This window comes from Heterobasidion irregulare (assembly GCF_000320585.1).
Source record: "Heterobasidion irregulare TC 32-1 unplaced genomic scaffold scaffold_10, whole genome shotgun sequence".
NCBI lineage: Eukaryota > Fungi > Basidiomycota > Agaricomycetes > Russulales > Bondarzewiaceae > Heterobasidion > Heterobasidion irregulare.
The window spans coordinates 360,714-386,148 of record NW_009258206.1 but is presented as its reverse complement, the minus strand read 5'-3'; the positions used below and the strand labels follow the sequence as shown (position 1 = coordinate 386,148).

Genomic DNA, 25,435 nt, shown 5'->3' with positions numbered 1-25,435 from the left:
CAATTATGAAGTGGGGACCTTGCAGGGATCTCTCAGATGTTCGGGCATTTTTGGGGACGATCGGTGTCGTTCGGATCTTCATTCGGAATTTTGCACACAGGGCGCATGCACTGACAATGTTAACGCGCAAAGATTTTCCATTCGTGTTCGGCCCAGACCAGATAGCGGCCCAGGACGACCTCCGGTCGGCGCTTCTCGAATCGCCAGCCCTTCGGCCGATCGACTATGGGTCGGCAGCCAACGTCATCCTCGCCGTCGATACCTCACAAATCGCGGTCGGCTTCCACCTCTGTCAATGTGCGCTCGACAATCCCCGGGTTCGGTACTATGCCCGATTCGGCTCCATCACCCTTAACGACCGCGAATCGCGATTCTCCCAACCCAAGCTCGAACTCTACGGCCTCTTCCGCGCCCTCCGGTCGCTCAAAATGTACCTCATCGGCGTTCGGAACCTGATAGTCGAAGTAGACGCACGCTACATCAAGGGCATGCTCACTAACCCGGATCTCGAACCCAGCGCTAGCATCAATCGGTGGATCGTCTCCATCCTCACCTTCCATTTCACACTCGTCCACGTCCCCGGCACCTCTCACGGCCCCGATGGTCTCTCCCGACGACCACCACAACCCGCCGACCGACCCGAACCCGAAGACGACTTTGACAACTGGATCGACAATCTCTATGGCTTCCTCCATCAGATCAACAACACGTTCCCCACCTCCAACTCAACTTCGACCACCGCCATCTTCACCTCCTCGCTCGTAGGCGACCCCTCGACCGATACCGACTCCGACGACGAAGGCCCGACCATCGACTATTCGGATATCCCAAGATCGCAGAAAGCTTTGGAAGCCGAGGAACGCCTATGGTTGGTCCGCGACTGGCACCGAACATTGGTTCGGCCCCCTTCTCTCTCCGGCTCCGAATACGCCACCTTCCTGCGATATTGCACTGAGTTCTTCATTGCAGCCGACAAGCTATGGTGAAAAGACTCGCACGGTCGACACAAGATCGTTGCAGCCCCCTCTAGTCGGATCACAATTCTCACTGCCGCCCACGACGACGTTGCTCACAAGGGATTCTACGCCACGACCGCCTTGGTCACCGAACGCTTCTGGTGGCCGCACATGAGGCAAGACATTTCCTGGTTTGTTCGGACATGTCACCTTTGCCAGATTCGCCAGACTCGCAATGTCCTCATTCCCCCGACCGTCGCCACGCCTGCACCACTTTTCGCAAAGATGTATATGGACACTATGCATATGCCGACCGCTGGTGGTTTCAAATATCTCGTTCAAGGCCGCTGTTCGGTATCGCACTACCCTGAATTCCGAATGCTCCGACGCGAAACAAGCTCAGCCCTCGCCGACTGGATCTTCGAGGATATCATGTGCCGATGGGGAACACTGGTAGAGATCGTCTCCGACAACGGACCAGCATTCGTCAAGGCGCTCGACCAGTTAGCGAAAAAGTACCACGTTCGGCACATCCGTATTTCGGGCTACAATTCCCATGCCAACGGTATCGCCGAACGACCTCACTTCAACGTTCGGCAGGCTCTGTTCAAAACCGTTGATGGAGATCAGGCCAAGTGGAATCGTGCAGCTCATTTCATATTCTGGGCTGATTGCATTACCGTTCGGCGCCGAATGGGTTGCTCGCCATACTTCGCAGCGACTGGAACCCATCCCCTTCTCCCCCTCGACATTGCTGAAGCCACCTACCTCCTGCCACCGCCGACCACAACCCTCAGCACCACCGACCTCATCGCCCGACATGCCATAGCCTTGCAGAAACGCCAATCAGACCTCGCCCACCTTCGCAGCTCAGTAGTCAGCGCCCGTGTCCAGGCCGCCATCCGATTCGAACAACAGCATTCGGCCACCCTTCGCGACTTCAATTTCCACCGAGGCTCGCTTGTCCTTATGCGCAACACAGCCATAGAGAAGGCACTCAATCGGAAGATGCGTCCACGGTATTTAGGGCCTTTACTAGTAATTTCTAGGAATCGGGGAGGAGCGTATATTTTGGCCGAACTCGATGGATCGGTCTTTGATCGGCCAGTTGCAGCATTCCGCGTTATTCCTTATTTTGCTCGCAGGTCTCTGAAGCTCGCCGACCTTGAAGCCCTCTTCGACATCTCGCAGGAACGCCTTCAGGCCATGGAAGATTCCCGATCGAGCGACGACGACGCCGAAGACGATAGTGCCAATGAAGATACCGACACCAGCTCAGTCCGATCGGCGGAGGACGACGACGCGGCTTCGGCGACCTCCGACTAGAATCCCACCCTCCCACCCTTCGCTCTCTTCGGTCGGTGACTGGGGACAGTCACGATTTCAGTAGGGAGGAGGATTCACAGATATACCCATTCTTTATCTTCGTTTATTCGTCACAGACATGGACTGATGCCCAATCATTTCCACATCTCTTAGTACTTTTACCACCGACCGATCGCCGACCGAATAGTTGGCACTCATTTTCCCATCACTCCTTCAAGTACCAAGCCGCATTGAAGACTTCTTCCGATTTGCGCAAAACCATAGGGTTTTATGCCTGTGATGACATACTGAGGCTTCCCCTAAATATTCCAATTTATTTTCTTCATTTCTGCCGAACGCTTCGCTTACAACTACATTCACATGCAGTCATTTCGCCGACCGATTTCTCGAACGACACCTCTAGTCTTCGCCAAAAACGTCTCATTCAAATCAGGACAGTCCTTTCACTATTATGTTACATTTTACTGTACTACAGAAACCGCCGAAACTATTCTACTCATCGGGTACGAAATCGCCCGACACAGACATATCCGAATCCTCGACCAAGACGACGTCCGAAGACGTAGACGGACCCGCCTGCACCTCGAGCGGCTCCAACTCCGCCTGCCACATCTTGATCGACCGCGCCAACGAAGCCCGCGTACCCTCCGCCACAGCGATCCGGTACCGAAGATCGAACGCAATGCCTTGCGCAACGATCGGCGACAAACGAGACGAGTCGGACAGGGCGGGGACGGTGACAGAACGGGAGCGGGAGGAGGAGGGAACGGCACGGGTGGTGGTGGGAAGGCGTTGGACAGGCTTCCGAGCCCGCACACCTGAGACAACCCGATGAGCTCCCATCCCAGCACTAATCAAACCGGTACTCACCTCTGGTCTGCGCTATGCTCTCACCGACAGAACGTTCGGGCATGAGGACCTCGACCTTGCGTTTTTTTGACGGGCGCAACAGCTCATTCGCTTCCAACTTGTCGGAAACCTTCCCCTTCGACTTCCCCTTACCCGTCGACTTTCCTTTCCCCGTCGACTTTCCTTTCCCCATCGGTGTCCACCCGGGCTGGAAACTGCACCCCTTTTGCTGGTCGGCGCACTTGATACACGACACCTGACCAGGCCGGGTGTAGCAACGAAACGCCACGGTCGAGAAATCAGAGGAGCACCGACTACAGGCGTACTCGGCCTAGAAAAGAAGAAGGTCAGTCTCAGGAGGCGGCAAAAGGGAAGGGACGCACCAGGCGATCACCAGATACTAGCCCAGGGGGGTCCTTGAAGACCTTACCGGCACCATTCCGTTCCTCTGGGGCCCGAACCGTCGACATCCGGCCGTGACCAGGGCCTAGCGAAAGTACGACGTGGCCGGAAGATGGCGTCCGTTGACGCGCGAACTCGACAACAACAGCAGCCGCTGACGGCTTGCCGTTCACATTGGTCGGGGCGGCCGAAGCGACCGGGTCGACGCTCATGCGATGCAAGGCGGCGGTTGCGGATGCGAGGTCGGACTCGGTGACCGAGGGATGAGGTTGAGAAGGCGAAGGGGCGAAGGAGGGCTCGGGACGAGAGGAGGACGCGGCAGGAACGGATGGAGAAGGAGAACGAAGAAAGAGAGGGAGGGGAAGAACGGACTCGGCTTCTAGGGCGGCCATCTGACGATCTCCCTCTTCCGCATCGAGCAACCCACTGAACATCGCCTCCACCAGTGCCTCCCGGCGACGCTGACGACCTTCTTCGGCCACCCGAAGGATAGAAGCAGCGCGCGCCGCCTCAGCCTCCTCAGCCTCGCGTTCGGCAGCGGCTACCCGCGCAGCTTCCTCCTCCAGGGCCCGTGCCTCGACCGCTTGTTGCTGCGCGGCAAAGCGCACCGCACGCTGCGGCAAGATTCGCGTTCCCCAGGCTAGCCAGTGGTCGGTGGCCATATGATCGAGGCCGCACTCGGCCTCGGCGATCCAGTCGGCGAGTTCGGGCACTTCCTGCCCACGCGCCGATCGGTCGAACACAGCCTACGAAGGTGTCAGCATCTAAGCACAAACAAGAGGAAGAACCGACTTACCACTCGTTTGGCAAACCCCTGCGCCCAGGCCTCGTAATCTTCTTACTCGGCGGCGCCATCGGGAAGGGCGAGCATGTACTCCCCGAGCTTGGTTTTGAGGACAGAGAGGAGGGAAGACATGGTGGGAAGGCCGAAAGGAGTCGGACGAGGAGACGAAGTGGCGGGAAGAGGGCGATAAAAGACTTCGTCGCTGGAGAATCAACGATCATCAGGTGATTGTGGTCACCTGACAAAGCCCCGTGCCGCTGCGTTCGGCAGAAGCCGCGATACGCGCCACCGCTCTTTGCCGACACGACTCTCACGCCAGCGTCTAGTTGGGGCACTCTAGGTCTCAGCCACTGCCTCACCTAATCAGTTGCCACGCCACAGGACTTTGCCAACTCAGCCCCGGTCTCTCTTGCGCGCCGACCCGGTCCTTTCTACGACATCTCCTTGCCGATTATTCACCTGTGCCACATCTCTCCCACGCACCCACCCCTTTCCACGCCACCGCTCATAGCCGATCTTTTCCCACGAAACTTGCCACACCGCTCCAGTTTCCACGCCACCGCTATTCTTTCCACGCTATCGCTTGTTACCAACTCTTTCCCACATTTTCCACACTACTTTTTTTTCCGCTCCGACTCATAGTCGCCGACCACTGACTGAGGACAGTCAGGATTTCAGTAGGGAGGAGATGATGAGCATGCACCCGCGCTAGGGTCCGAGGGAGGTATTCGCAAAGCTTTGGGGAGATACCGAACAGCGCTAGACAAGTACCGAAGACGCCGACTTTTACCGAACACGGTCGGTCCCTACCCGACCGACGACAAGCCACCGAAGGATGTTCGGCAGCACTTGGGTCAGTTTGCCCACACTTCACGTACTTACCATGACCGCATAGGAGTGTTACAATAAGTGTTTACGAGATCGGAGCCAGTATTCCGTATCGGCCGATGTCCTCCGTGAGTCGGTCGGTCCTTATCGCTTATCTTCCTGACTTCCGCATGGTCGGTCAAATGCGATCTTGCACCATTGCTTGGCCACCCTGGTCGTACGATACCTCTTCTTTATTTTTCATTGGTTCTCCAACGCCTGTTCCGTCTACCTACGCTCGGGCGATGGATCCCGAACGTTCGGGATTTCGCCATCGCTGATTAACTTTTACCTTATCACCTTCGGAACCCATATGGACATCTCACCTACCTTCTTATCTTCTCTGATCGCTAAGGCTTGGCGCCCATTCGACATCTACTCTCATTTCTTGTTTAATATTTTACTTAGAGGCTCTGTTTACTATAAAAACCTACATACAACTCTGGAATAAACCAGCTTTCGCACCCCACAGTTCAGAGCTCATTCGCACTCGTCTCAACCATCGAAATCGTCTTCATCGACTCCCGAAAACTTGTCATCCTCGTCGTTCGGCCTCATTCGCGTTCGTACTCGTCACTTCACTCGTACCCCCATCCTCCCTTGTATATTGTCAGAGTCCCGTGTGGCTCTTGAAGCGCGTAGTTGTCGGTCGCGACACTACCTTCTCGTTACCGACCGAATCCCTGACTCGACCGACCGAACGTTCGGTCGGTGTTCGGCGCAGTCCCGAAACCGTGCGGGCGCTATAATCTCATACTCCCCATTGCTTCTCAGTACGCCATCGATTTCTAAAGTCATCACTAACAATTCCTTGTGTATTAGATACTAGCTCCAGCACCCCCTGCATTAGAGGTTGTTTTGGTGTTGTGCTCGGCACTTAGAGCCACCTCTAGCGTATCAACGTACATAATTTAATGAGAGAAACTCGTCCGTTTTTGCAACAGACAGACCAGATTGGAGGAGAAAAGAGGCCATCTCCCAGTCGTCCTTGTTCGCAAAAGGGTAGAATATGTTGTCAACTCGCTTTTCGGCATGGATGTCGGCATCAAAAGTGTCCATAAATGTGGGTGCTTGACCGTATGTTTTTCCGGCACCTGGAAACAAGTCCTCGGCTAGAAGTAATGGGTTTGTTCGGGCGGTGTCTGGACATGAGGACACCTCGGGGTACTTGTCCCAATCAGCAGCCCAATCAATATCCATATCATCTCCGATCCCTGCAAGTGTCGGTCCATCTTGAGTCTGCCCAGTAGCGCGATCAGCAACATCCGTGGCAGCAACCATACTGGCAAGCTCTGAGAGCCAACCGCTGCAAGGGGATTGTCGACCATTGAGATGTTTGACGACCCGCACCTCAGAGACAAATGTCTTGCCGCATTTTGGACAAAAGGCAGGCATCAACGAGCGTTGAACGTGAATGTTTGAACGTTGAACGTTGAACGTTTGAACTTGCAGGTGAGTAACGTGGCAAGTTGAAATTAGTAAGCGCATCAATCTTTCTGTCCATCCTCATCCTCTCGCGCTCAATAACGATCAACTCACAGTACTCTCACAGTGCTACGAAGACTTACTGGACAAAGATAATACATTCGACGCCTTCCCCAGAGTTCTCCGTATGCGATGCACGCATGTGCGATGCCTGCTACGACATCATCTACGCCTGCCCCACCACATGCTCACTCGCTCTGTGTCCGTACACCTCTCCCTGAAGCTATATTGGTTTCTACTTTCCCTGTTCGTTTCTGCAGCAGCTCTGGACTCACTCCCCCTGATAGACAGGCTATGTTGTCACCGCCACCGCCGCCCTGATGACAATAGATCAGCAGCTCAGCTACCGCTGCAAGCGCAACGATGACTACGACGACGCCCTCCTCTGCAAGTGGAATATAATGTAAGTGTTGATTCGGCTTGGTATTGTCACCTAACTGGCTCAACGACAATCGCACTAGTAAACAGCCTGCCCTTATGTCACTCTCGGAGATTTCTACCTACAGTCACACTAGTGAACAACTTCAACTGGCCCTTGTTATTCTTTCGAAGACTTCTACTTACAGTCGCATGGAGGCCATGTTGGAGGTCTGCGACATTCCCTTATCTCTCTTTTTGTTTGTCGACACAGCTACTCTAAATTGTTTGTACTTCTCCGAGAGTGCCTCATGTGAAAGCTCCCTCTATAATACTGCTCAACCTATCTCTCGACCCTACACAAACAAAGATAAGATTGATGTCAAGTATGACAAAGATGATAAGAATCACACCAATGTATGCTTAACTAGACAGACCCGCAAGGAGACCTGAACTGGCTAGCTGCTTTGGGGAAGACATCATAAAAAGCGACTATCTGACCAGACCCACCTTTCTGTACAGACGCCTCGAATGACATAAGCATTTAGGAGTAGCTAGGGCAGCTGGGGCAGCTGGGGCTCGGCTACCAGTTTGCTGATGTTTCTGTTGTCGAAGTGGCAATTTGGGAAGATTCAATCCGCTCTGTTTAAAATTACCCCCAACATACCACGAGATATATGATATTGCAGTCTGTATTTTTTCTTCTCAGTGTCATGTATTTACGCATAGGCTACGTAGTACATGAACAGTCGTGCCCTACTACATCAGCAAATCGGCAGATCTCTTAGGTGGTCTGAGATGTCTGATCTCTGTCTGAGAGTTCTGAGGGCTTCTGTTGCCTCTGGGCATTCTGAACTCAGACATTACTCAGAACTATCCAGAATGATAAACAGGAATTGAGAACTGGCAGTAGCATACTTGTAAAGTACTAGAATGCAAGCCAGTGATCTTATCATAAAGATGCTAATTACACATGAGCCTGCACTTGTCTTGTACGAGCGTGGGCACAGGTGGGCGGCGGCATTGAAAGAAGACGAGCCCGAGCTTGTCTTGTGCAAGCGTGGGCAGGGATCGGCGGCAGCAGTGAGAGGATCCGAGTTGGTAGATGGCGAGATCAGACGAGATAAGGCCGCGCTCGTCTCGTACGAACGCGGGCAGAGATGGTAGGCGGCAGCGGCGGTGAGACAAGAGGAGGCATGCGCTCGTCGTACAAAGGGAGGCGTGCGCTCATCGTATAAGAGGAGGCATGCACTCGTCTAACAGGACGAGCGTGGGCAGAGGTGGTGGTGGTGGGCGGCGGCGGCAAGACCAAACGAGGCGAGGCCGTGCTTGTCTTGCACGAGAACAGGCAGAGATGTTAGGCGGTGATGGCAGCAAGACAAGATGAGGTGTGCCCACACTCGTCATACAAGATGAGCGCGGGCGGAGATGGTGGGAGAAGGACAGGCATGTGCTTGTCTTGAACGAGTACAGACAGAGGCGGTGTTGGACGGCGGCGGTGGCGAGACAAGAGGAGGCATGCACATGCTCGTCGTAAAAGACAAGCACGGGCAAAGGGGGTGGCGCTGGACGGCATCGGCGGCGAGATAAGACGAGCGCGAGCAGAGGCGGTGGTGGACGGCGGCGGGGAGAGCAAGCAGGGCAGCAAAGATGTGGTAGCGGCACGTGCCATCGCCACGTCAATGCGTTGTTGTTGCGCACGCTGCGCTCTGCCTCTTGCTCTCACCACCGCCCACTCCCCCCGCCCGCACTCATTTTGTCTCATTTTCTCTCAATGCCGCCACCCACCTGCGACCGCGCCCATACCCTCTCGCTACCGCTGCCGATCCCCCGCTCGCGCTCGCACAAGATGAGAGCTCTCGATGCCCTGCACCCACGCTCACACAAGACAAGTGTGAGCTTGTATCCTCTCGCTGCCGCCGCCCACCCCTTCCCGCACTCGTATCCTCTCGCTGCCGCTGCTGATCTCCGCCTGCGCTCGCCAAGACGAGTGCAGGTGTGGCCTCTTTCAATGCCGCCGCCCACCTTGCCTGCGCTCGTATCCTCTCGCTGCTGTCGCCCACCCTGTCCGCACTCGTACCCTCTCGCTGCTGACGCTAATCCCACCTGCGCTTGCACAAGATGAGTGCAGGCTTGTCTTCTTTTAATACCGCCACCCACCTGCGCCCGCAAGTGTGGGCCTGTATCCTCTTGCTGCCGCCGCCCACCTTGCCTGTGCTCATGCTCTCTCGCTGCCGCCGCCGATCCTCACCGCCCGCGCTCGCACAGGACGAGTGCGTGCTCGTATTCTTTTGCTGTCGCCGCCCACCTTACCTGCGCTCATATCCTCTTGCTGCCGCTGCCCACCTCGCTTGCGCTCGTACCCTCTCGCTGCCGCTGCCAATCCTAGCCGCCCATGCTTGCACAAGACGAGTACGGGCTCGTGTTCTCTTGCTGCTGCCGCCCACCTTGCCTGCGCTCGTGCTCTCTCGCTGCTGCTGCCAATGCTAGCCACCCACGCTTGCACAAGACGAGTGCGGGCTCATGTTCTCTTGCTGCCGCTTCCCCCCCTGCCCACACCCGTACCCTTTTATTGACCCTCTCGTTGCCGTGCGCAGACTGTCAAGCCTCAAACAGAGTCCAAGATGGAGGACTATGTGCCACTCACAATCCGGTGTGCTCATTTTAGATGCCGGGCTGTCCTTTGTTCGTAGTATTTTGCATACAGTAGAATGATAATATTTTGATGGTAATAATGTTGTATGAAATACCTGTGTGAGGCTGCAGACGGGGTCTGAGCTAATGACCAAATCTCTGACTATTGTTCTGGATGAGCTCTGACTGGTCTGAACTAAGACAGATGCAGAAAGGTAACCTCCTGACGGCAGAGTCTTGTTCTGACCTCTGATTGGTCTGAGCCATCTGAGTTCAGAACAATCAGAAGCTCTCAGACCTGGATCAGACATTGGCCGATTTCCTGATGTAGACTGTACTGCCATTTGAGAATCCTCTCCATTGATCTCTTTTACATGTCATCTATTGTCAGGCTCTCATACCCGGCGTTTGCACCTTGATACGGTCCTAAGTGCCCTGAGCATGGAATTATTGTTCGATGCTTCCTGCTTATGCATAACACGGCGCTTGAGTAGCAGCGATGGTGACGATAGTGATAGGGCTGTAGCTGTCGAGGGAGATATGTACACCTTGGAAGACCACTCAAGCGCTTCAGCCGGACGCTAGCATTTCTCTGTCTTTCCGGTTCCCTGTACAGAGTATGTATTACCAGCACCTACCTGCATCCAGTTGATCATCAAGCATGGATCATCAGAACAAGGGCGAATCACGGGTCTGATTAATCGGCCATGAGGCCTTGAGCACTTGAGCTTGAGGCCCTAAGGTCAAGAATGATGTTGATGCAAGAATCAGTTGTAGAAGATAGATGAACAATGGAAGTAGATAATGGCTGCGCTGCATCCCAAAGTGTAGGTGTCAGATCTGCCGCCAGTCACATTCAGCGAGGAGCCCGTTTTCAGATGGAACGTGTATCAAGTTGGGAAGCGATCGACTTGCTCGGTTCTTTTGGGGTGCTTACTGATAGTACTTAGAGCGGTCAATCGGCACTGCATGCATCGCAGGGGTTTTCCCAGGATAAACTGTGAGTAAAACCCTGATTATAGATAAAGTTTCTGTTTTAGTGGATAAACTGGGACAAAACTTTATCTATATCCAGGGTTTGTCCACGGTTTATCCCGGGAAAAACTCTGCGGTGCACGCAGTGCAGATACAGTCCAGCAGAGGAGCACCCACCGTGTTGATACTTACCAGTGCAGATATGCGTAAACAAGGCCAGATTGAGATATGTTCACAACTTCCATCATTCCAGAATGAGAACCTCACAAGAGTTCGACATTCCTCTGCCTCATCTGTCTTCATCTGTGCGGCTACACCGGGTGACCTTTCAAAGGGAACGAGAGTCCAGATTCTTTCAAGGACCTATTTGCCATATTTGCATGGGCCAGGCCTTTGTGTGGTTACTTCAGACTTCCCTTCCAAATTCAAAAACTGGAAGGGAGTTATGCCCTCTTTTCCAGTACAAAATTTGAGCTCTGAACGGCTTATTTGGGACTCTGCTCCAAAATTCTGTATGGATGGTGCAACGGTATGGTTTAAATTGCTCCCAGTTCCGCTCAGTTCAGCATTGAGATGCCACGGTTTGATTGTTTCCATGGGCTACGAATAATAGGTTCACTAATCTAAGATTGCTCTAAATCCTGTGGAAACTTGTATATCCTCGTCACAATCCTCCGCATTTCTCATCTCAGTTGGGTTACAAGATATCCAAGATTTCTATTTTTGATTTTTGTCATGATTCCTACTACTATTTTAGGGCAAGTACATTCTTTCACCTTCACTTGGAAAGCCTCTATCCATTACATATTTCCCTTTTCATTCTCAGCTGTGAAACACAAGGTTCGATGTTTTGTACGACATCCATACCCTCTAGTATGGCATGACCCACATGAGTTGATGCTAGTTCGATATGTCCTCTTCCATCCCCATACTCGTTGTAAGCTTGATTGTCCTCATCCATTGTCTATGCCTGAACCTTTTGTTGGAAAACTGAACCTTGATTGTAAAGCATGATAAGGCCTTATAAGGACTTAATGGACTCGCTACCTCAGAAGGCCTTATAGAAAAAGACAGACATCCTTATAACAAAGTTTCGATGCCACCTCATACCATTACAATATACCCTATCAGAACTAGCCCTGTCATTGTAACATCAATTATAATGATGACCATGAACCTTACAATGACAGCTGCAATCCAAGTTGTCACCATTGCAATGTGCCTTGCACGTGCCATTATAACGATGCTATAATGGTTGCAAAGAAAATATCATTTATTATAAAATCAAACCATCCCTGCATACAGTGGTGCATCTCTTCAGATTGTTTAGCTATTGTCTGTTGTATCTATCTTATCTCAATCACCTATTCTCTCTTGTATTTATCTTATCTTGTATTTTAATTGTCATTTACTGCTTAACTATTATAATCACTTAGGGTCCATGTTTTACTATTACACTACTACTATAGTAATGTTTATACCAGGATTCGAACCAGCATCACTTGCAGTACTCTAGTCTAACTATACATAAACATAATTACCACTCTACCAGAGAGCCATACATAGTATAGCAACTCGGCTCTACCTATACAGCATATGACAGCACTAATAACCGTAGGATAGGGATGTTCTCCTTAAGTATTTGAGTCCAAGAGTATTGGATGAAAGCCCTAATATTTTCAGGGCTCTGAAAAAAGCACTGGATCTGCTGATCAAGGCTTAGGGGCTCCAGTCACCACTAGCCAACTCCAAGCAATAGACGGTATAAGATATGCTATGACAGAGGATTTCGAGATAGAGAATACTCTGTACAATTGCTGAGATTTGGCAAGCTCCTCAGGATATTTCTACCAGGTGTTTGAAAGCCTGTCATATTTGGAATCACCCATTAATCTATTGAACAGCACAAATGCAACAACAAGTTTGAGAGTCTGTGGGGGTTGTAACATATAGCAAGAAGTGTTGATGACAGAAACAGAACCATGAGACCGAGCTATGACAGAAATCAAGAAATCAAGAAAGCAAGTCACAACAATCAAAAGCTGAACAAAATAACATGACAAGACAGTGATCAAGATGGTATGTAGAATTTGTCTGAGCACATCAAGCCTTCAAGCGCTGATGCTGAGAGCGAGTATTCCTTACTTTCAGAGCCTCAACAGGTTCTACAGCAGTAATCACCTTCTTCCTTCTCTCACTAATCATTGGAGCTTGAGTGCTTGTAGCAGGTGTGGCCGCCGCAGAGATGACATTTGAAGTTGTTGAAAAAGTTGAAATGGGCAGGGATGCTACTATCGCCATTGCTGCATTAATAAAAGCAGTGTTTGACACAGCTGGAGGAGTCATAGAAACAGTGGTAAAGACAGGTGCTCATGTGGAATTGTCAAGACCAAGAGAGCTGAGAATATTAGTCGTGTCTGAGATTTCTACACCCATGTTGTCATCATCGTTATCAACATCCTTGGCATCCATGCCTGCTAAAATTGCTGAAGCATCAAACTCATCTCTCTCCTCATTGTTATCATTGTGCATCAAGTTGGATGGAAGCTTGGTTGAGAAGAGTCAGTCATTGAAAAAGGAAAAGATAGCCTTGACATTGGGACGCTGAGCACCTTTGATTAGAATCTCTTTGTATCTGTTGAAATCCTTCTGGTAATTGATCCTCGAGTGAGCACCTTGCTGCTCAAATCTGATATTAGGGGACACAATGAATCTTGCCTAAAGAATCAAGAATGTCAGTCTACCATTTCTGAGTTTCCACATCATACAACTTTACCGTGATCACTGCAAATGCAATGGCCCCGGAGGACACATGCATAACTCCCCACAGCTGAGAAACTGTTGGTGCACTGCCCTTAGAAACTGGGGCCAGATTGCCTGCAGCCGTTACTGATCCTGGGCCGAAAAGAGTGAGTCATAAGATCTAAGACATGCAGATGAGTTTGCGGAGACCATCTAACAGTAAAAATTGAGACTTACATGGACGAGAATCATACTCTGAAACAGCTTCTTGTCATTCTTTTTCAGATTTGGATACAATATAGGGGCAAATGTTGGATAACTGCTTTTTGTTGCATCAAACTTGAGATATGCTTGGAATTCAGGAAGGTCTTCGTATCCCTTGAAATCAATTTGAAAATAGTCCGCCTTAGATGAAGGGAAAATTTTTGTTATAGAGCCACGCAAATGATGGATGATTGAGGAGCATGAACCACTTAGAGCAGCTCTGAACTACATCGGCCTCGATGTTAGAAGACAATTGTACATGAAAAATTGTGTACTCACTTTTTGGGCAAAAGGCGAGTATTTCTGCATCATTTTGTGCAGTTTTGGAGGAACAAGATCATGCAGATCTGCGACAACCCCTTGCTTGGTGCTCATTTCCGAAAGATATCGATTGGGACTATTTGCCTCTATGACAGGATGAGGAACCTAGAATGCCGAGAGGTCAACAAAGGGCTCCACCATGACACTACATTTATGGCCAAGCATTGAGATTTCTTCGTCGTGCTTTTTGACTGTCTTCGGTCCTTTGCGGTGAGACTGTTGATTGCTTTGCAAGGTGCCAACAAGAGTGCAGATTTTTTGCAGTGCAGTCTGATGCTTTCCGACGACTTGAAGCTGAGCAATTTTGAGTGCCTAGATACAGAGTTCAATGTTGGACACACAATGATCATGATCCTGTAGAATTACTTCTTGATAGTCTTCAAGGGTTGCATTTTTGCCAGGCACCGGGATTGCCTGGATGTCTTTATCATCTGAATGAGACAAGTCAGTCATAGATGAGACAGATGAAGGCTTGCTGTTGCTCTCATCTGGAAAACCACCCCTTTGTATTAAGCTCTAATTAATTCTATTTATGCATAATGAAGAATGATTAGGATTAGACATTTTTAACTTACCCCCCCTCTAAACCTGTTCTAATTAGACATAATTTTCCTAAATTAGGAATTATTAGGATTGATTATAACTTGAAATTTCGGAAAAATAATGATAAATCAAGCATCACAGTTCTCATAGCCTTCTTATAGAGTCATGTCTATTAGAGCACTAGTTCAATACCTAAACACAGAATATACCTTATAACAAACTTGTCTTCTGCCAGAGTTAAACCAACAACCTCATGTATGCAAGCACCCAGGACAGATGCTCTAAGCCACTAAGCCACAAGGTCTAAGATATAAACTTGGTAATCTAAATAAGTAGACATAATATAGGCAACCTCAACATCTCTGATTTTATTTAACATTTATCTTTCCTCTCTCTTATAAATAAATAGGTCAATAAATACTTAAAAAGTCAGGTCTTTCAGGATTTATTTTAAACACCAGCTAAGAAGATAATAAACCAATGGAAAATCGATAATACACTTTATATAGGATAAAAATAAATTATGGCACTTATACAATTTGGACTGAGAATGTGTAAAACTATGATTGAGTGTAATATTCAATGGGACTTTACTAATATAGACAATGCTACCTGAATTTGCAAATTTGATCAAAAACATAATTATGAATAATCAAGATCCAATAAGGGAGAGGGGCTTTCCAAATAGCCGCTAGTGAGATAGAGGATGGGGACAAGAGTATATGTATGGCATGCCTATATATAAATAAGCACAAGATTGTTGGAGGTGATCTTAATATGCTTAATGCATATATTTCCTATATGGCAGGCAAATATATCATTCTGGCACCACATACCAATATGACTGTCTTTTCCACAGCCTAATAGCTAGAGGAAAACACCAAGTTTGAGCATCTTCTGTATAACAAGGCAATAAACAATATAAATAGTGCTAAAAATTATAGTATCAATAGTGATGATGATTGTGTGCTGCACAAGACAGTATTAGCCACTATACTAATAGACAAGGTCTATAAGGCTGCATATAGCATATCCCTAAGTCCAACCCACATGTTGTGTCCTATAATGACCAGTAGCAGGCATTGGCTAACAATGACAACTTTAATGATCCTGTGTGCAAGGACAAGGTACCTAGGTTTTTATAGCCTTTTGTGGCAGCTGCCAAGCTGCCAACAAAGTGGCTGGGGGCATTAATGCACATTTCTCTCTTTCTGTATCCCTTATAAAAGCAGCTGGAAAGTCAGCAAAAGAGCTACAAGATAATGGTATAGGCATATATGAAGGAGAGTAATATGCTGAAATAGTATAGAATGTGCCACATCTTTACCTTCTCACTGATAGAGCAGCAGTACTTACTATTTCCTACTAATAATTAAAGACTTCTTAGTATAGAATTAGTGCTAATATCATGAAATTAGAAACCAATCCAATGCTCATAGTATCTTGCTCCCAATTAGGAAATTAGACACTTTTAGATACTATTAACACTTTTAGATACTTTTAGACACTATTAGATATAATCTGGAGCTAATATAAGAGGGTGTTTTTCCAGATATAGTCGGATCACAATTCTCACTACCGCCCACGATGACGTTGCTCACAAGGGATTCTACGCCACGACTGCCTTGGTTGCCGAATGCTTCTAGTGGCCACACATAAGGCAAGATATTTCCTAGTTTGTTTGGACCTGTCACCTTTGCCAGATTTGCCAGACTCGCAATGTCCTCATTCCCCTAACCGTCGCCACTCCAGCACCACTCTTCACGAAGATGTGTATGGACACCATGCACATGCCGACCGCTGGTGGTTTCAAGTATCTCATTCAAGGTTGCTGTTTGATATTGCACTACCCCAAATTCTGAATGCTGCAACGCAAAACAAGCTCAGCCCTTGCCGACTGGATCTTTGAGGATATCCTGTGCCGATGGGGAACATTGGTAGAGATCGTCTCCAACAATGGACCAGCATTTGTCAAGGCACTCAACCAGTTAGCAAAAAAGTACCATGTTTGGCACATCCGGATTTCGGGCTACAATTCTCGTGCCAACGGCATTGCCGAACGACCTTACTTCAATGTTCGGCAGGCTCTGTTCAAAGCCGTTGATGGAGATCAGGCCAAGTGGAATCATGCAGCTCATTTCGTATTTTGGGCTGATCACATTACTGTTCAGCACCGAATGGGTTGCTTGCCATACTTTGCAGTGACCAGAACCCATCCCCTTCTCCCCCTCAACATCGCCAAAGCCACCTACCTCCTGCCGCCGCTGACCACAACCCTCAGCACCACTGACTTCATCGCCCAATGGGCCATAGCCTTGCAAAACACCGATCAGACCTTGCCCACCTTTGCAGCTCAGTTGTTGGCGCCCATGTCCAGGCTGCCATCCGATTCGAACAACAGCATTTGGCCACCCTTTGCGGCTTCAATTTCCACTGAGGCTCGCTTGTCCTAATGCACAACACAGCCATAGAAAAGGCGCTCAATCGGAAAATGCGTCCACGGTATTTAGGACCTTTGCTAGTAATTTCTAGGAATCAGGGAGGGGTGTATATTCTGGCCGAACTCAACGGATCAGTCTTTGATTGGCCAGTTGCAGCATTCCATATTATTCCTTATTTTGCTCACAGGTTGCTGAAGCTCACCAACCTTGAAGCCCTCCTCAACATCTCGCAGGAACGCCTCTGGGCCATGGAAGATTCCCAATTGAGCAACAACGACACCAAAAACGATAGTGCCGATGAAGATACCAACACCAGCTCAGTCTGATCGGTGGAAGACGACGATGCAGCTTTGGTGACATCTGGAAAAACACCCTCTTATATTAGCTCCAGATTATATCTAATAGTGTCTAAAAGTATCTAAAAGTGTTAATAGTATCTAAAAGTGTCTAATTTCCTAATTGGGAGCAAGATACTATGAGCATTGGATTGGTTTCTAATTTCATGATATTAGCACTAATTCTATACTAAGAAGTCTTTAATTATTAGTAGGAAATAGTAAGTACTGCTGCTCTATCAGTGAGAAGGTAAAGATGTGGCACATTCTATACTATTTCAGCATATTACTCTCCTTCATATATGCCTATACCATTATCTTGTAGCTCTTTTGCTGACTTTCCAGCTGCTTTTATAAGGGATACAGAAAGAGAGAAATGTGCATTAATGCCCCCAGCCACTTTGTTGGCAGCTTGGCAGCTGCCACAAAAGGCTATAAAAACCTAGGTACCTTGTCCTTGCACACAGGATCATTAAAGTTGTCATTGTTAGCCAATGCCTGCTACTGGTCATTATAGGACACAACATGTGGGTTGGACTTAGGGATATGCTATATGCAGCCTTATAGACCTTGTCTATTAGTATAGTGGCTAATACTGTCTTGTGCAGCACACAATCATCATCACTATTGATACTATAATTTTTAGCACTATTTATATTGTTTATTGCCTTGTTATACAGAAGATGCTCAAACTTGGTGTTTTCCTCTAGCTATTAGGCTGTGGAAAAGACAGTCATATTGGTATGTGGTGCCAGAATGATATATTTGCCTGCCATATAGGAAATATATGCATTAAGCATATTAAGATCACCTCCAACAATCTTGTGCTTATTTATATATAGGCATGCCATACATATACTCTTGTCCCCATCCTCTATCTCACTAGCGGCTATTTGGAAAGCCCCTCTCCCTTATTGGATCTTGATTATTCATAATTATGTTTTTGATCAAATTTGCAAATTCAGGTAGCATTGTCTATATTAGTAAAGTCCCATTGAATATTACACTCAATCATAGTTTTACACATTCTCAGTCCAAATTGTATAAGTGCCATAATTTATTTTTATCCTATATAAAGTGTATTATCGATTTTCCATTGGTTTATTATCTTCTTAGCTGGTGTTTAAAATAAATCCTGAAAGACCTGACTTTTTAAGTATTTATTGACCTATTTATTTATAAGAGAGAGGAAAGATAAATGTTAAATAAAATCAGAGATGTTGAGGTTGCCTATATTATGTCTACTTATTTAGATTACCAAGTTTATATCTTAGACCTTGTGGCTTAGTGGCTTAGAGCATCTGTCCTGGGTGCTTGCATACATGAGGTTGTTGGTTTAACTCTGGCAGAAGACAAGTTTGTTATAAGGTATATTCTGTGTTTAGGTATTGAACTAGTGCTCTAATAGACATGACTCTATAAGAAGGCTATGAGAACTGTGATGCTTGATTTATCATTATTTTTCCGAAATTTCAAGTTATAATCAATCCTAATAATTCCTAATTTAGGAAAATTATGTCTAATTAGAACAGGTTTAGAGGGGGGGTAAGTTAAAAATGTCTAATCCTAATCATTCTTCATTATGCATAAATAGAATTAATTAGAGCTTAATACAAAGGGGTGGTTTTCCAGATGTAGAGGGGGCTGCAACAATCTTGTGTCAACCGTGCGAGTCTTTTCTCCATAGCTTGTTGGCTGCGATAAAGAACTCAGTGCAATATTGTAGGAAGGTGGCATATTCGGAGTTGGAGAGAGAAGGGGGCCGAACCAATGTTTGGTGCCAGTCACGGACCAACCATAGGCGTTCCTCGGCTTCCAAAGCTTTCTGCGAACTTGGGATATCTGAATAGTCGACGGTCGGGCCTTCATCGTCGGAGTCAGCCTCAGTTGGGAGGTCGCCTATGAGTGAGGAGGTAAAGATGGTGGTTGTCGAGGTTGAGTTGGAGGTGGGGAATGTGTTGTTGATCTGATGGAGGAAGCCGTAGAGATTGTCGATCCAGTCATCAAAGTCGTCTTCAGATTCGGGTTGGTTGGCAGGTTGTGGTGGTCATCGGGACAGTCCATCAGAGCCGTGAGAGGTGCCGGGGATGTGGACAAGTGTGAAATAGAAGGTGAGGATGGAGATGATCCATCAATTGATGCTAGTGCTAGGTTCGAGATCCGGGCTAGTGAGCATACCCTTGATATAATGTGCATCTACTTCGAGTATCAGGTTCTGAACGCCAATGAGATACATTTTGAGTGATTGGAGGGCACGGAAGAGGCCGTAAAGTTTGAGCTTGGGTTGGGAGAATTGCGATTCATGGTCGTTAAGGGTAATAGAGCCAAATTGGGCATAGTACCGAACCCGCGGATTATTGAGTGCGCATTGACAGAGGTGGAAGCCAACCGCAATTTGTGAGGTATTGATGGTGAGGATGACATTGGCTGCCGACCCATAGTCAATTGGCCGAAGGGCTGGCAATTCAAGAAGCGCTGACCAGAGGTCGTCCTGGGCCGCTATCTGGTCTGGGCCAAACATGAATGGAAAATCTTTGCATGTTAACATTGTCAGTGCATGTGCTCTGTGTGCAAAATTCTGAATGAAGATCCAAACGACACCGATCATCCCCAGAAATGCCCAAACGTCAGAGAGATCCCTGCAAGGTCCCCACTTCATAATTGACTCTACCCTAGACTCATCGGGTAATTGTCCTTTGTATGTGCACCAATGGCCAACCACCGTGATTTCGGCTGCACAGAGTGTCACCTTCTGTCCCAAAAAGGTCCCTCCGCTATATTTCATCCACTGAACCACTCGATTGAGGCCTTGAAAGTGTTCCCACACAAACCATCATATGCCAGGGTTGTTGGGATGCGTCTCAAAGCCGCCGTTCGGAAGTTTGTATTGGGTTGGCAGGCCCCAAATTGGAACATTGTCAATGAAAGGAATGGTGGTGTCTGGGATTTCTAGCTAGAGGATGTGGGTGATGTAGTCGTGGAAGATCGGGACCAAATTTGTCCATCCCATGGGCAGGGTGATGAGTCGGTGGGCACCAAATAGGGTCTGGAATGTGGTGAAGTCACAAGATGATTCGGCGAGCCCTCATTCATTGTATCTGACATAGAGATCCAGAATGCCACCGCAAGCGCGAGCTGCAAACTGTTCAGCAATCTGATTGGTATATGGGAGCACATCTGAATGCTGAATGGTGACTGCATTCAGGGGTTTGAGGCTGTGAATGATTTGGAGTTTGGTGCCAGTGGAGGTGCTATTCGTCTTTTTGATGACCATAAACCAGCACAATTGGTAGGACGAATTCAACGGCTCATAGACTCCAGCGGCAATCTTGGTTTTGATAAGTCAGCACACTTTGTTGTAGATGCCTGGTGGAATCAGAATGTTGCGTTGAACCCAGGGCTTGTGTCCGACCACCGGCATATTGACTGGAGGAAAGAATTCCTCGCAGAAACGTCCGTGTTCCGAATCGTCCTAGGCAAATCCCATCTCTTGTAAACACATGAAATGGTGCATGAGCTGTCATTTGGCGGGCCAAAGGAAGTCATCTGAGTGGACTTTATTGATGAGGTCATGTCATTCAGCTGTGTATCTGCCAGTCAGCATGAAGGGCGGCAGGTTCAGTGTCAGTGGTGGAAGGGTAGCGAGAGGGTCACCAAGGATGTTCTGAACGATTCGGAACTTTTCGGGGAGGTCAGCCAAGACTGGTTGTGTTTTCTGAGCAACTAGTTTGTACTTGCGCTTGGTGGCAAAGATAGTGACCGGGTCAGTGATATTAGTGGAATGGAGCAAACTGGGGACAACTGAGGAGAATAGGGACAACATATTGGAATCGAGATTGTTTTTGAGATGATTTTTGGGCCCCAAATTGGAGGCCATAATGTACTTGAGACAAAGATTGCGACAAGAGGGAGATAGAGAATGGAAATCTGAGGATGCTTTGATAAGTGGGAAATTGAGGGTATCATGATCGGTGGAAATGATCAGTGCAACTTCTCCTTGATCTTGGATCAATTCATCGAGTCGCAAAAACTCACTTGTCTCTGGTGAAGAACTCGAGGGGGTCCTCATCTGATTGTCAGAATGGTGGCTTGTTGTCCTGTGTTTGGGTCACTGATGGTGATCATCTGGTCTTTATTTGAATAATTCTTGACAATACTTTCAGTGAGGATGTTGAAGGGCTGACTGAGGAGAACATCATAGGCTGGGTTCCAAATGATGTGGACTTGGAGGTACAGGGTAATATTGCCAATGAGGAATGGGACGTTGCGTGCGAGGCCCAAGGATCGGTTGATTTTGCCATTTGCCGACTGCATATTAAGAACAATTTCGGGGTCGTAGATGAGCACTAGTTTGTTGCAAATGCCTTCCAACATAGCAATGACTTGTGAACCTGGGTCGATGATGCATTCGACTTCCTGCTAATGATCAACAAGGGAAACGATGGACCTTAGGGCAGACGATACTTTAGCAACTATCAACCGCTGAGGGACCTGACTGGGCTGTAGATTCTTCAGGTACGTTTTGTACATGTCAGGGATAATGGTCGTGCCCGGCAGGGGTGTTTCTGGTTGGTGCAGGACATTGACAAAGGAGGAGATAGTCGGTCGAGTTGGTGGTTCGAGATTGTCAATGGCGTAGGGTAGATCAGCATCTTGGTAGAAGGTCCGAACATTGCTAGCATCTCTGGCAGGCAATTGGCTTGCCAACGTGACTTCTCTGACCTGTAAATGGACTTTGGTGGAGAGAGAGAGTAGTTCGCACTAGGTAAGCATCACCTGAGTGGCCATTGCCCTGTTGTAGACCTTGGCTGCTACCTTCTTGTTGTAGATCGGTGCCGTAGTCTTATAGGCTGGCGCATTCTTCTTTGCTGATGGTATCTTTGCTGGGGCCCCCATGTTGCGTTCGTGCGGTGGTGCATAGGTGGCGTCCTGGGCTTTGGCATATGGGTGGATCGGAGCATTGTCCTTGGCTGGTACTGGGGGTGGTCGCTGAGTCGGGGTGGTCGGTTGGGGTTTGGGTTCAGGAGTTTCAGTCCTTGCTCGTCGTTTGGGAGCTGGTGAAAGAGAAAGTGTTGAATGTCCTGTCTGGGCCATTTCACGTGCCCTCGTGCCCTGTGTTCGGAGTGCAAATAGTTTGCGTTCATGGCTTGCAATTCGCTGGACGTTGGTGAGTTGGTAAGTCGGGGTGACATCCAGCAGTGAGGGTGAATTGTGACGGGAGGCTATCATCATCAGGTGAGTTGGTGCCGCATTTACCATGAACATCATCTGTCTAGTCGCCAACTGTCCTGGATTCCTGCGATGCCATTTGTCAACTCGGTCCTTCAGGTTACTATCTGTGATTTCTCTGGGTACAAATGCCCCACTTGACAATACAATCTTCCCCTCAATATTCTGCTTGCATTTGCTGATCCAAATGTATTTGGTGACCTCGGGACAGGCGCGCATGAAGTGTTTGGGACTGCCGTAGAACATGCAGTTGTCACCACCTTGTCCTGGTTGCTAGGATGGTCGATTGGCTGGCCTAGACGTCCCTTGAGCTGTGATGGCCTTGACAAAGGTGTCGGTGAGCTGTTCAAACATGGTTGCCAGGTCTTCAGCTTTGATTGCATTGGTGGGCAGTGCGGCAGGGGCTGCTCGAGAGATGTTGGTAGAGGTCGTGCTGTAGGCAGACGTGGTGCCATGCAAGATGAATCGGGCCGCGTCGTGGATGTCTTGGAGGTTGTAGGGGTCGTCTGGGAAATAATCGGGGAACTTGAGTTATAGACGTTGAGAGATTCTTGCCCATAGCTCCGGTTGGAATCCTTTAGCAAAGGCACATCCTTGTTCAGCGACCGAGATTTGTGCCTTGCTGAGGAGGAATACCGTGATCACCAGGAAGCGCCAATGATAGTCGCCGAGTTCACTAAGAGACAAGATGCCGACCCTGCTCGTTTTGCTGACTAGTTTGTCCATATCTGATACCAACCATTTGCGCTCTTCCTCTGATCCGGGGTACAGTCTGTAGACTTCTTCACAGAACTCCTTGAATGTCTTTGTGGCATCGGTGAAAGTGGTGAGTGATTCCCAAAGCTCGTAGGTGTCGATGTCCAGGAATCGGCAAGTGTGTTTCTTCTTTTCCTGCTTGTCTTCTATCGCTGACCGACCAAAGTGGAAGTCCAGATCGGCAAAATATTGTCTCAATTTGTGGGGTTGATGGGGGTCAAAGGTTGGGGCCGTTCGATCTCCACAAGCAGGCATGGATGGGGTCACCATAGTGAGAAAGTCAAAGGTGGGAGAAAAGATATTGTTTGCTAAAGTGATCAGGGATGGAGTTGCTGGTTCAAAGGAGCATTCTAGCAATGTTGGTCGGATGGTTGGTGTCCAGAAGATGGGGCTGCGTGGGATTAATGGAGAGATGGAGTCGTGGAGAGATGGTATAGGAGACAGGGGTTGTTGTTCCAAAAGCGCAAGATCAAGGATGGGGGAAATCGGCAGGAGTAGCAATTGGTTCTGCGAAAAAGGTGGGGTTAAGAAGAAAGTGGAGTTGGGTGGCAGCGATGTTAGAAGTTAGCCCATCAGCACTGTACTTACGATACGGTATTTTCCGGATTTCGTTACTTATGTGACCGTACCGTTACCGTGACACCTCAGCGTCTTCTGTTCATACGCTGAGGTGAGTATCCTGCGCGCTCTGGTAGCCTTATTGTATCCTAACGTATCATCCTAGGATTATCGTGCAGGTACATAAATACATACATAGCGTCTTCTGTTCATACGCTGAGGATTATCGTGCAGACTTCTGACAGGTTATGGGCCCTGCATTTGCCTAACGAATCCCCAGAAGCACGCTCACTGATCTTACAAGATCTTCCCACATCGAAGCTGATCCAAGATGGCCACAACTACGAACTCAGTCATCCCCATCGAGCCAAAGTTGAAGGACCGAAAGAGTTACGGCCTTTGGGCTTTTAAGATGGAGAGAGTACTAGAGGCACGCGGAATTTGGAACGTCGTTGGTGGCGATACCGTCACGACGCCATCTACCGACGACCCAGCCTTACCATCGTGGAAGGAGAGAGATGCGAAGGCGAGGGCGCAGATCGCTCTCTACGTCGAGGATGCACTGGTAATTTCAATCATGAAGGCAAAGTCGGCGCACTCGATGTGGGAGATTCTCCGCACGCTCTTCGCCGAGCAGAATTCCCTCAATCAGTCACTGGTCGAATCACAGTTCTACTCAGTCCGTATGTCCCCCGGCCAGGACGTGAAGCTCCACCTGGACCTACTACAGGACCTCTACAACGAAGCCGTCGCCGTCGGCTCCCCACTCGAGGACAAAATCCTCGTTCACCGGATTATCACCTCCCTTACCTCCGATTACGACTCCCTCATCAGTTCCATCACCGACACGTCCAAGGTCACGTCCGAGCAATTGATCGCTCGTATCATGCTGGAAGACCAACGCCGCCGAGTCCGCGATGGCACCGAAGCAAACAGTGGCAACGTCGCCCTGCGGATGGGCGATAACGTACGTGGAAGAGGGAGAGACAGGGGAAAAGGATACGGAAAGCATCGCGGCGGGGGCCGAGGCAAAAGTAAAGGCGGCAGCAGCGGGAGACAAGTCGAGTGCTACAACTGCCACCAGCTAGGGCATTACGCACGCGACTGCCCCACAGGCAGCAGTAGGGGAAGACCTGTAAACAAAGACCAGTCAAATCTAGCGAGCGAGCGCGAAGCGTCGCTCTTTAACTTCTCTTCGCCGCCCGAACAAGCCCTCACGACGAACGCCAAGCCAAACACCTGGGTCGTTGACTCGGGATCATCATCCCATGTTGCAAAACGGGAGGAGATGTTCGCCGAATACTCGCCAGGTGAGCGCACAATTGAAACGGCCAAGAAGGGCCACACAATGCGCGCCGCCGGCACAGGCTCCGTCACCATTTCGACCGGGCAAGCCGGCAAGCGGGTAGACTCGGTGCGGCTGCGTAATGTGCTGCACACGCCCGACGCGACAGAGAATCTACTTAGCGTGAGCAAGCTCGACCGCGCCGGGGGATCAGCTGTTTTCGGAGGGGGCAAAGTCATCCTGCTGAACAAGGATCACAAACGAATCGGATCCGGGTCTCTCGTCGGAAGTCTCTATTACCTGGATACGATCGGCCGCCCAACGAC

At 48.9% G+C, this 25,435-nt stretch overlaps 10 protein-coding genes across 10 annotated transcripts; 3 read left to right on the top strand and 7 right to left on the bottom strand.

The window, feature by feature from the left end:
* Positions 1-1,781: 1,781 nt before the first annotated feature.
* HETIRDRAFT_223073 (uncharacterized protein) lies at positions 1,782-2,237 on the top strand (the record flags this gene model as incomplete). The annotated part of the gene is made up of 1 exon (XM_009552374.1): positions 1,782-2,237. A coding segment is annotated over one exon (456 nt), but the record flags the coding sequence as incomplete, so codon positions are not given.
* Positions 2,238-2,774: 537 nt separating this feature from the next.
* HETIRDRAFT_429465 (uncharacterized protein) lies at positions 2,775-4,449 on the bottom strand (the record flags this gene model as incomplete). Its single annotated transcript, XM_009552373.1, has 5 exons — positions 2,775-3,100; positions 3,153-3,462; positions 3,515-4,279; positions 4,330-4,347; positions 4,432-4,449. The coding sequence occupies 5 exons, from the start codon at positions 4,447-4,449 to the stop codon at positions 2,775-2,777; spliced, it is 1,437 nt and encodes a 478-aa protein (XP_009550668.1).
* Positions 4,450-5,841: 1,392 nt separating this feature from the next.
* HETIRDRAFT_429464 (uncharacterized protein) lies at positions 5,842-7,250 on the bottom strand (the record flags this gene model as incomplete). The annotated part of the gene is given in 6 exon segments (XM_009552372.1): positions 5,842-5,972; positions 6,011-6,071; positions 6,091-6,490; positions 6,753-6,820; positions 6,945-7,110; positions 7,234-7,250. The coding sequence occupies 6 exon segments, from the start codon at positions 7,248-7,250 to the stop codon at positions 5,842-5,844; spliced, it is 843 nt and encodes a 280-aa protein (XP_009550667.1).
* Positions 7,251-8,282: 1,032 nt separating this feature from the next.
* On the bottom strand, positions 8,283-8,698 carry HETIRDRAFT_454505 (uncharacterized protein; the record flags this gene model as incomplete). The annotated part of the gene is made up of 2 exons (XM_009552371.1): positions 8,283-8,359; positions 8,425-8,698. The coding sequence occupies 2 exons, from the start codon at positions 8,696-8,698 to the stop codon at positions 8,283-8,285; spliced, it is 351 nt and encodes a 116-aa protein (XP_009550666.1).
* Positions 8,699-8,800: 102 nt separating this feature from the next.
* HETIRDRAFT_105684 (uncharacterized protein) lies at positions 8,801-9,516 on the top strand (the record flags this gene model as incomplete). The annotated part of the gene is made up of 2 exons (XM_009552370.1): positions 8,801-9,064; positions 9,148-9,516. 2 exons carry the CDS (start codon positions 8,801-8,803, stop codon positions 9,514-9,516), a joined length of 633 nt encoding a protein of 210 aa, XP_009550665.1.
* A 3,489-nt stretch (positions 9,517-13,005) lies between these two features.
* HETIRDRAFT_429463 (uncharacterized protein) lies at positions 13,006-14,415 on the bottom strand (the record flags this gene model as incomplete). Its single annotated transcript, XM_009552369.1, has 6 exons — positions 13,006-13,182; positions 13,231-13,353; positions 13,615-13,866; positions 13,921-14,067; positions 14,101-14,274; positions 14,329-14,415. The coding sequence occupies 6 exons, from the start codon at positions 14,413-14,415 to the stop codon at positions 13,006-13,008; spliced, it is 960 nt and encodes a 319-aa protein (XP_009550664.1).
* Positions 14,416-16,367: 1,952 nt separating this feature from the next.
* HETIRDRAFT_454503 (uncharacterized protein) lies at positions 16,368-17,272 on the top strand (the record flags this gene model as incomplete). The annotated part of the gene is made up of 2 exons (XM_009552368.1): positions 16,368-16,864; positions 17,134-17,272. The coding sequence occupies 2 exons, from the start codon at positions 16,368-16,370 to the stop codon at positions 17,270-17,272; spliced, it is 636 nt and encodes a 211-aa protein (XP_009550663.1).
* A 1,669-nt stretch (positions 17,273-18,941) lies between these two features.
* HETIRDRAFT_105686 (uncharacterized protein) lies at positions 18,942-19,802 on the bottom strand (the record flags this gene model as incomplete). Its single annotated transcript, XM_009552367.1, has 2 exons — positions 18,942-19,294; positions 19,460-19,802. 2 exons carry the CDS (start codon positions 19,800-19,802, stop codon positions 18,942-18,944), a joined length of 696 nt encoding a protein of 231 aa, XP_009550662.1.
* A 1,510-nt stretch (positions 19,803-21,312) lies between these two features.
* Positions 21,313-22,375, bottom strand: HETIRDRAFT_454501 (uncharacterized protein; the record flags this gene model as incomplete). The annotated part of the gene is made up of 4 exons (XM_009552366.1): positions 21,313-21,350; positions 21,394-21,697; positions 21,746-22,003; positions 22,058-22,375. The coding sequence occupies 4 exons, from the start codon at positions 22,373-22,375 to the stop codon at positions 21,313-21,315; spliced, it is 918 nt and encodes a 305-aa protein (XP_009550661.1).
* Positions 22,376-22,783: 408 nt separating this feature from the next.
* HETIRDRAFT_454500 (uncharacterized protein) lies at positions 22,784-23,536 on the bottom strand (the record flags this gene model as incomplete). The annotated part of the gene is made up of 2 exons (XM_009552365.1): positions 22,784-23,016; positions 23,101-23,536. The coding sequence occupies 2 exons, from the start codon at positions 23,534-23,536 to the stop codon at positions 22,784-22,786; spliced, it is 669 nt and encodes a 222-aa protein (XP_009550660.1).
* Between the last annotated feature and the right edge of the window lie 1,899 nt (positions 23,537-25,435).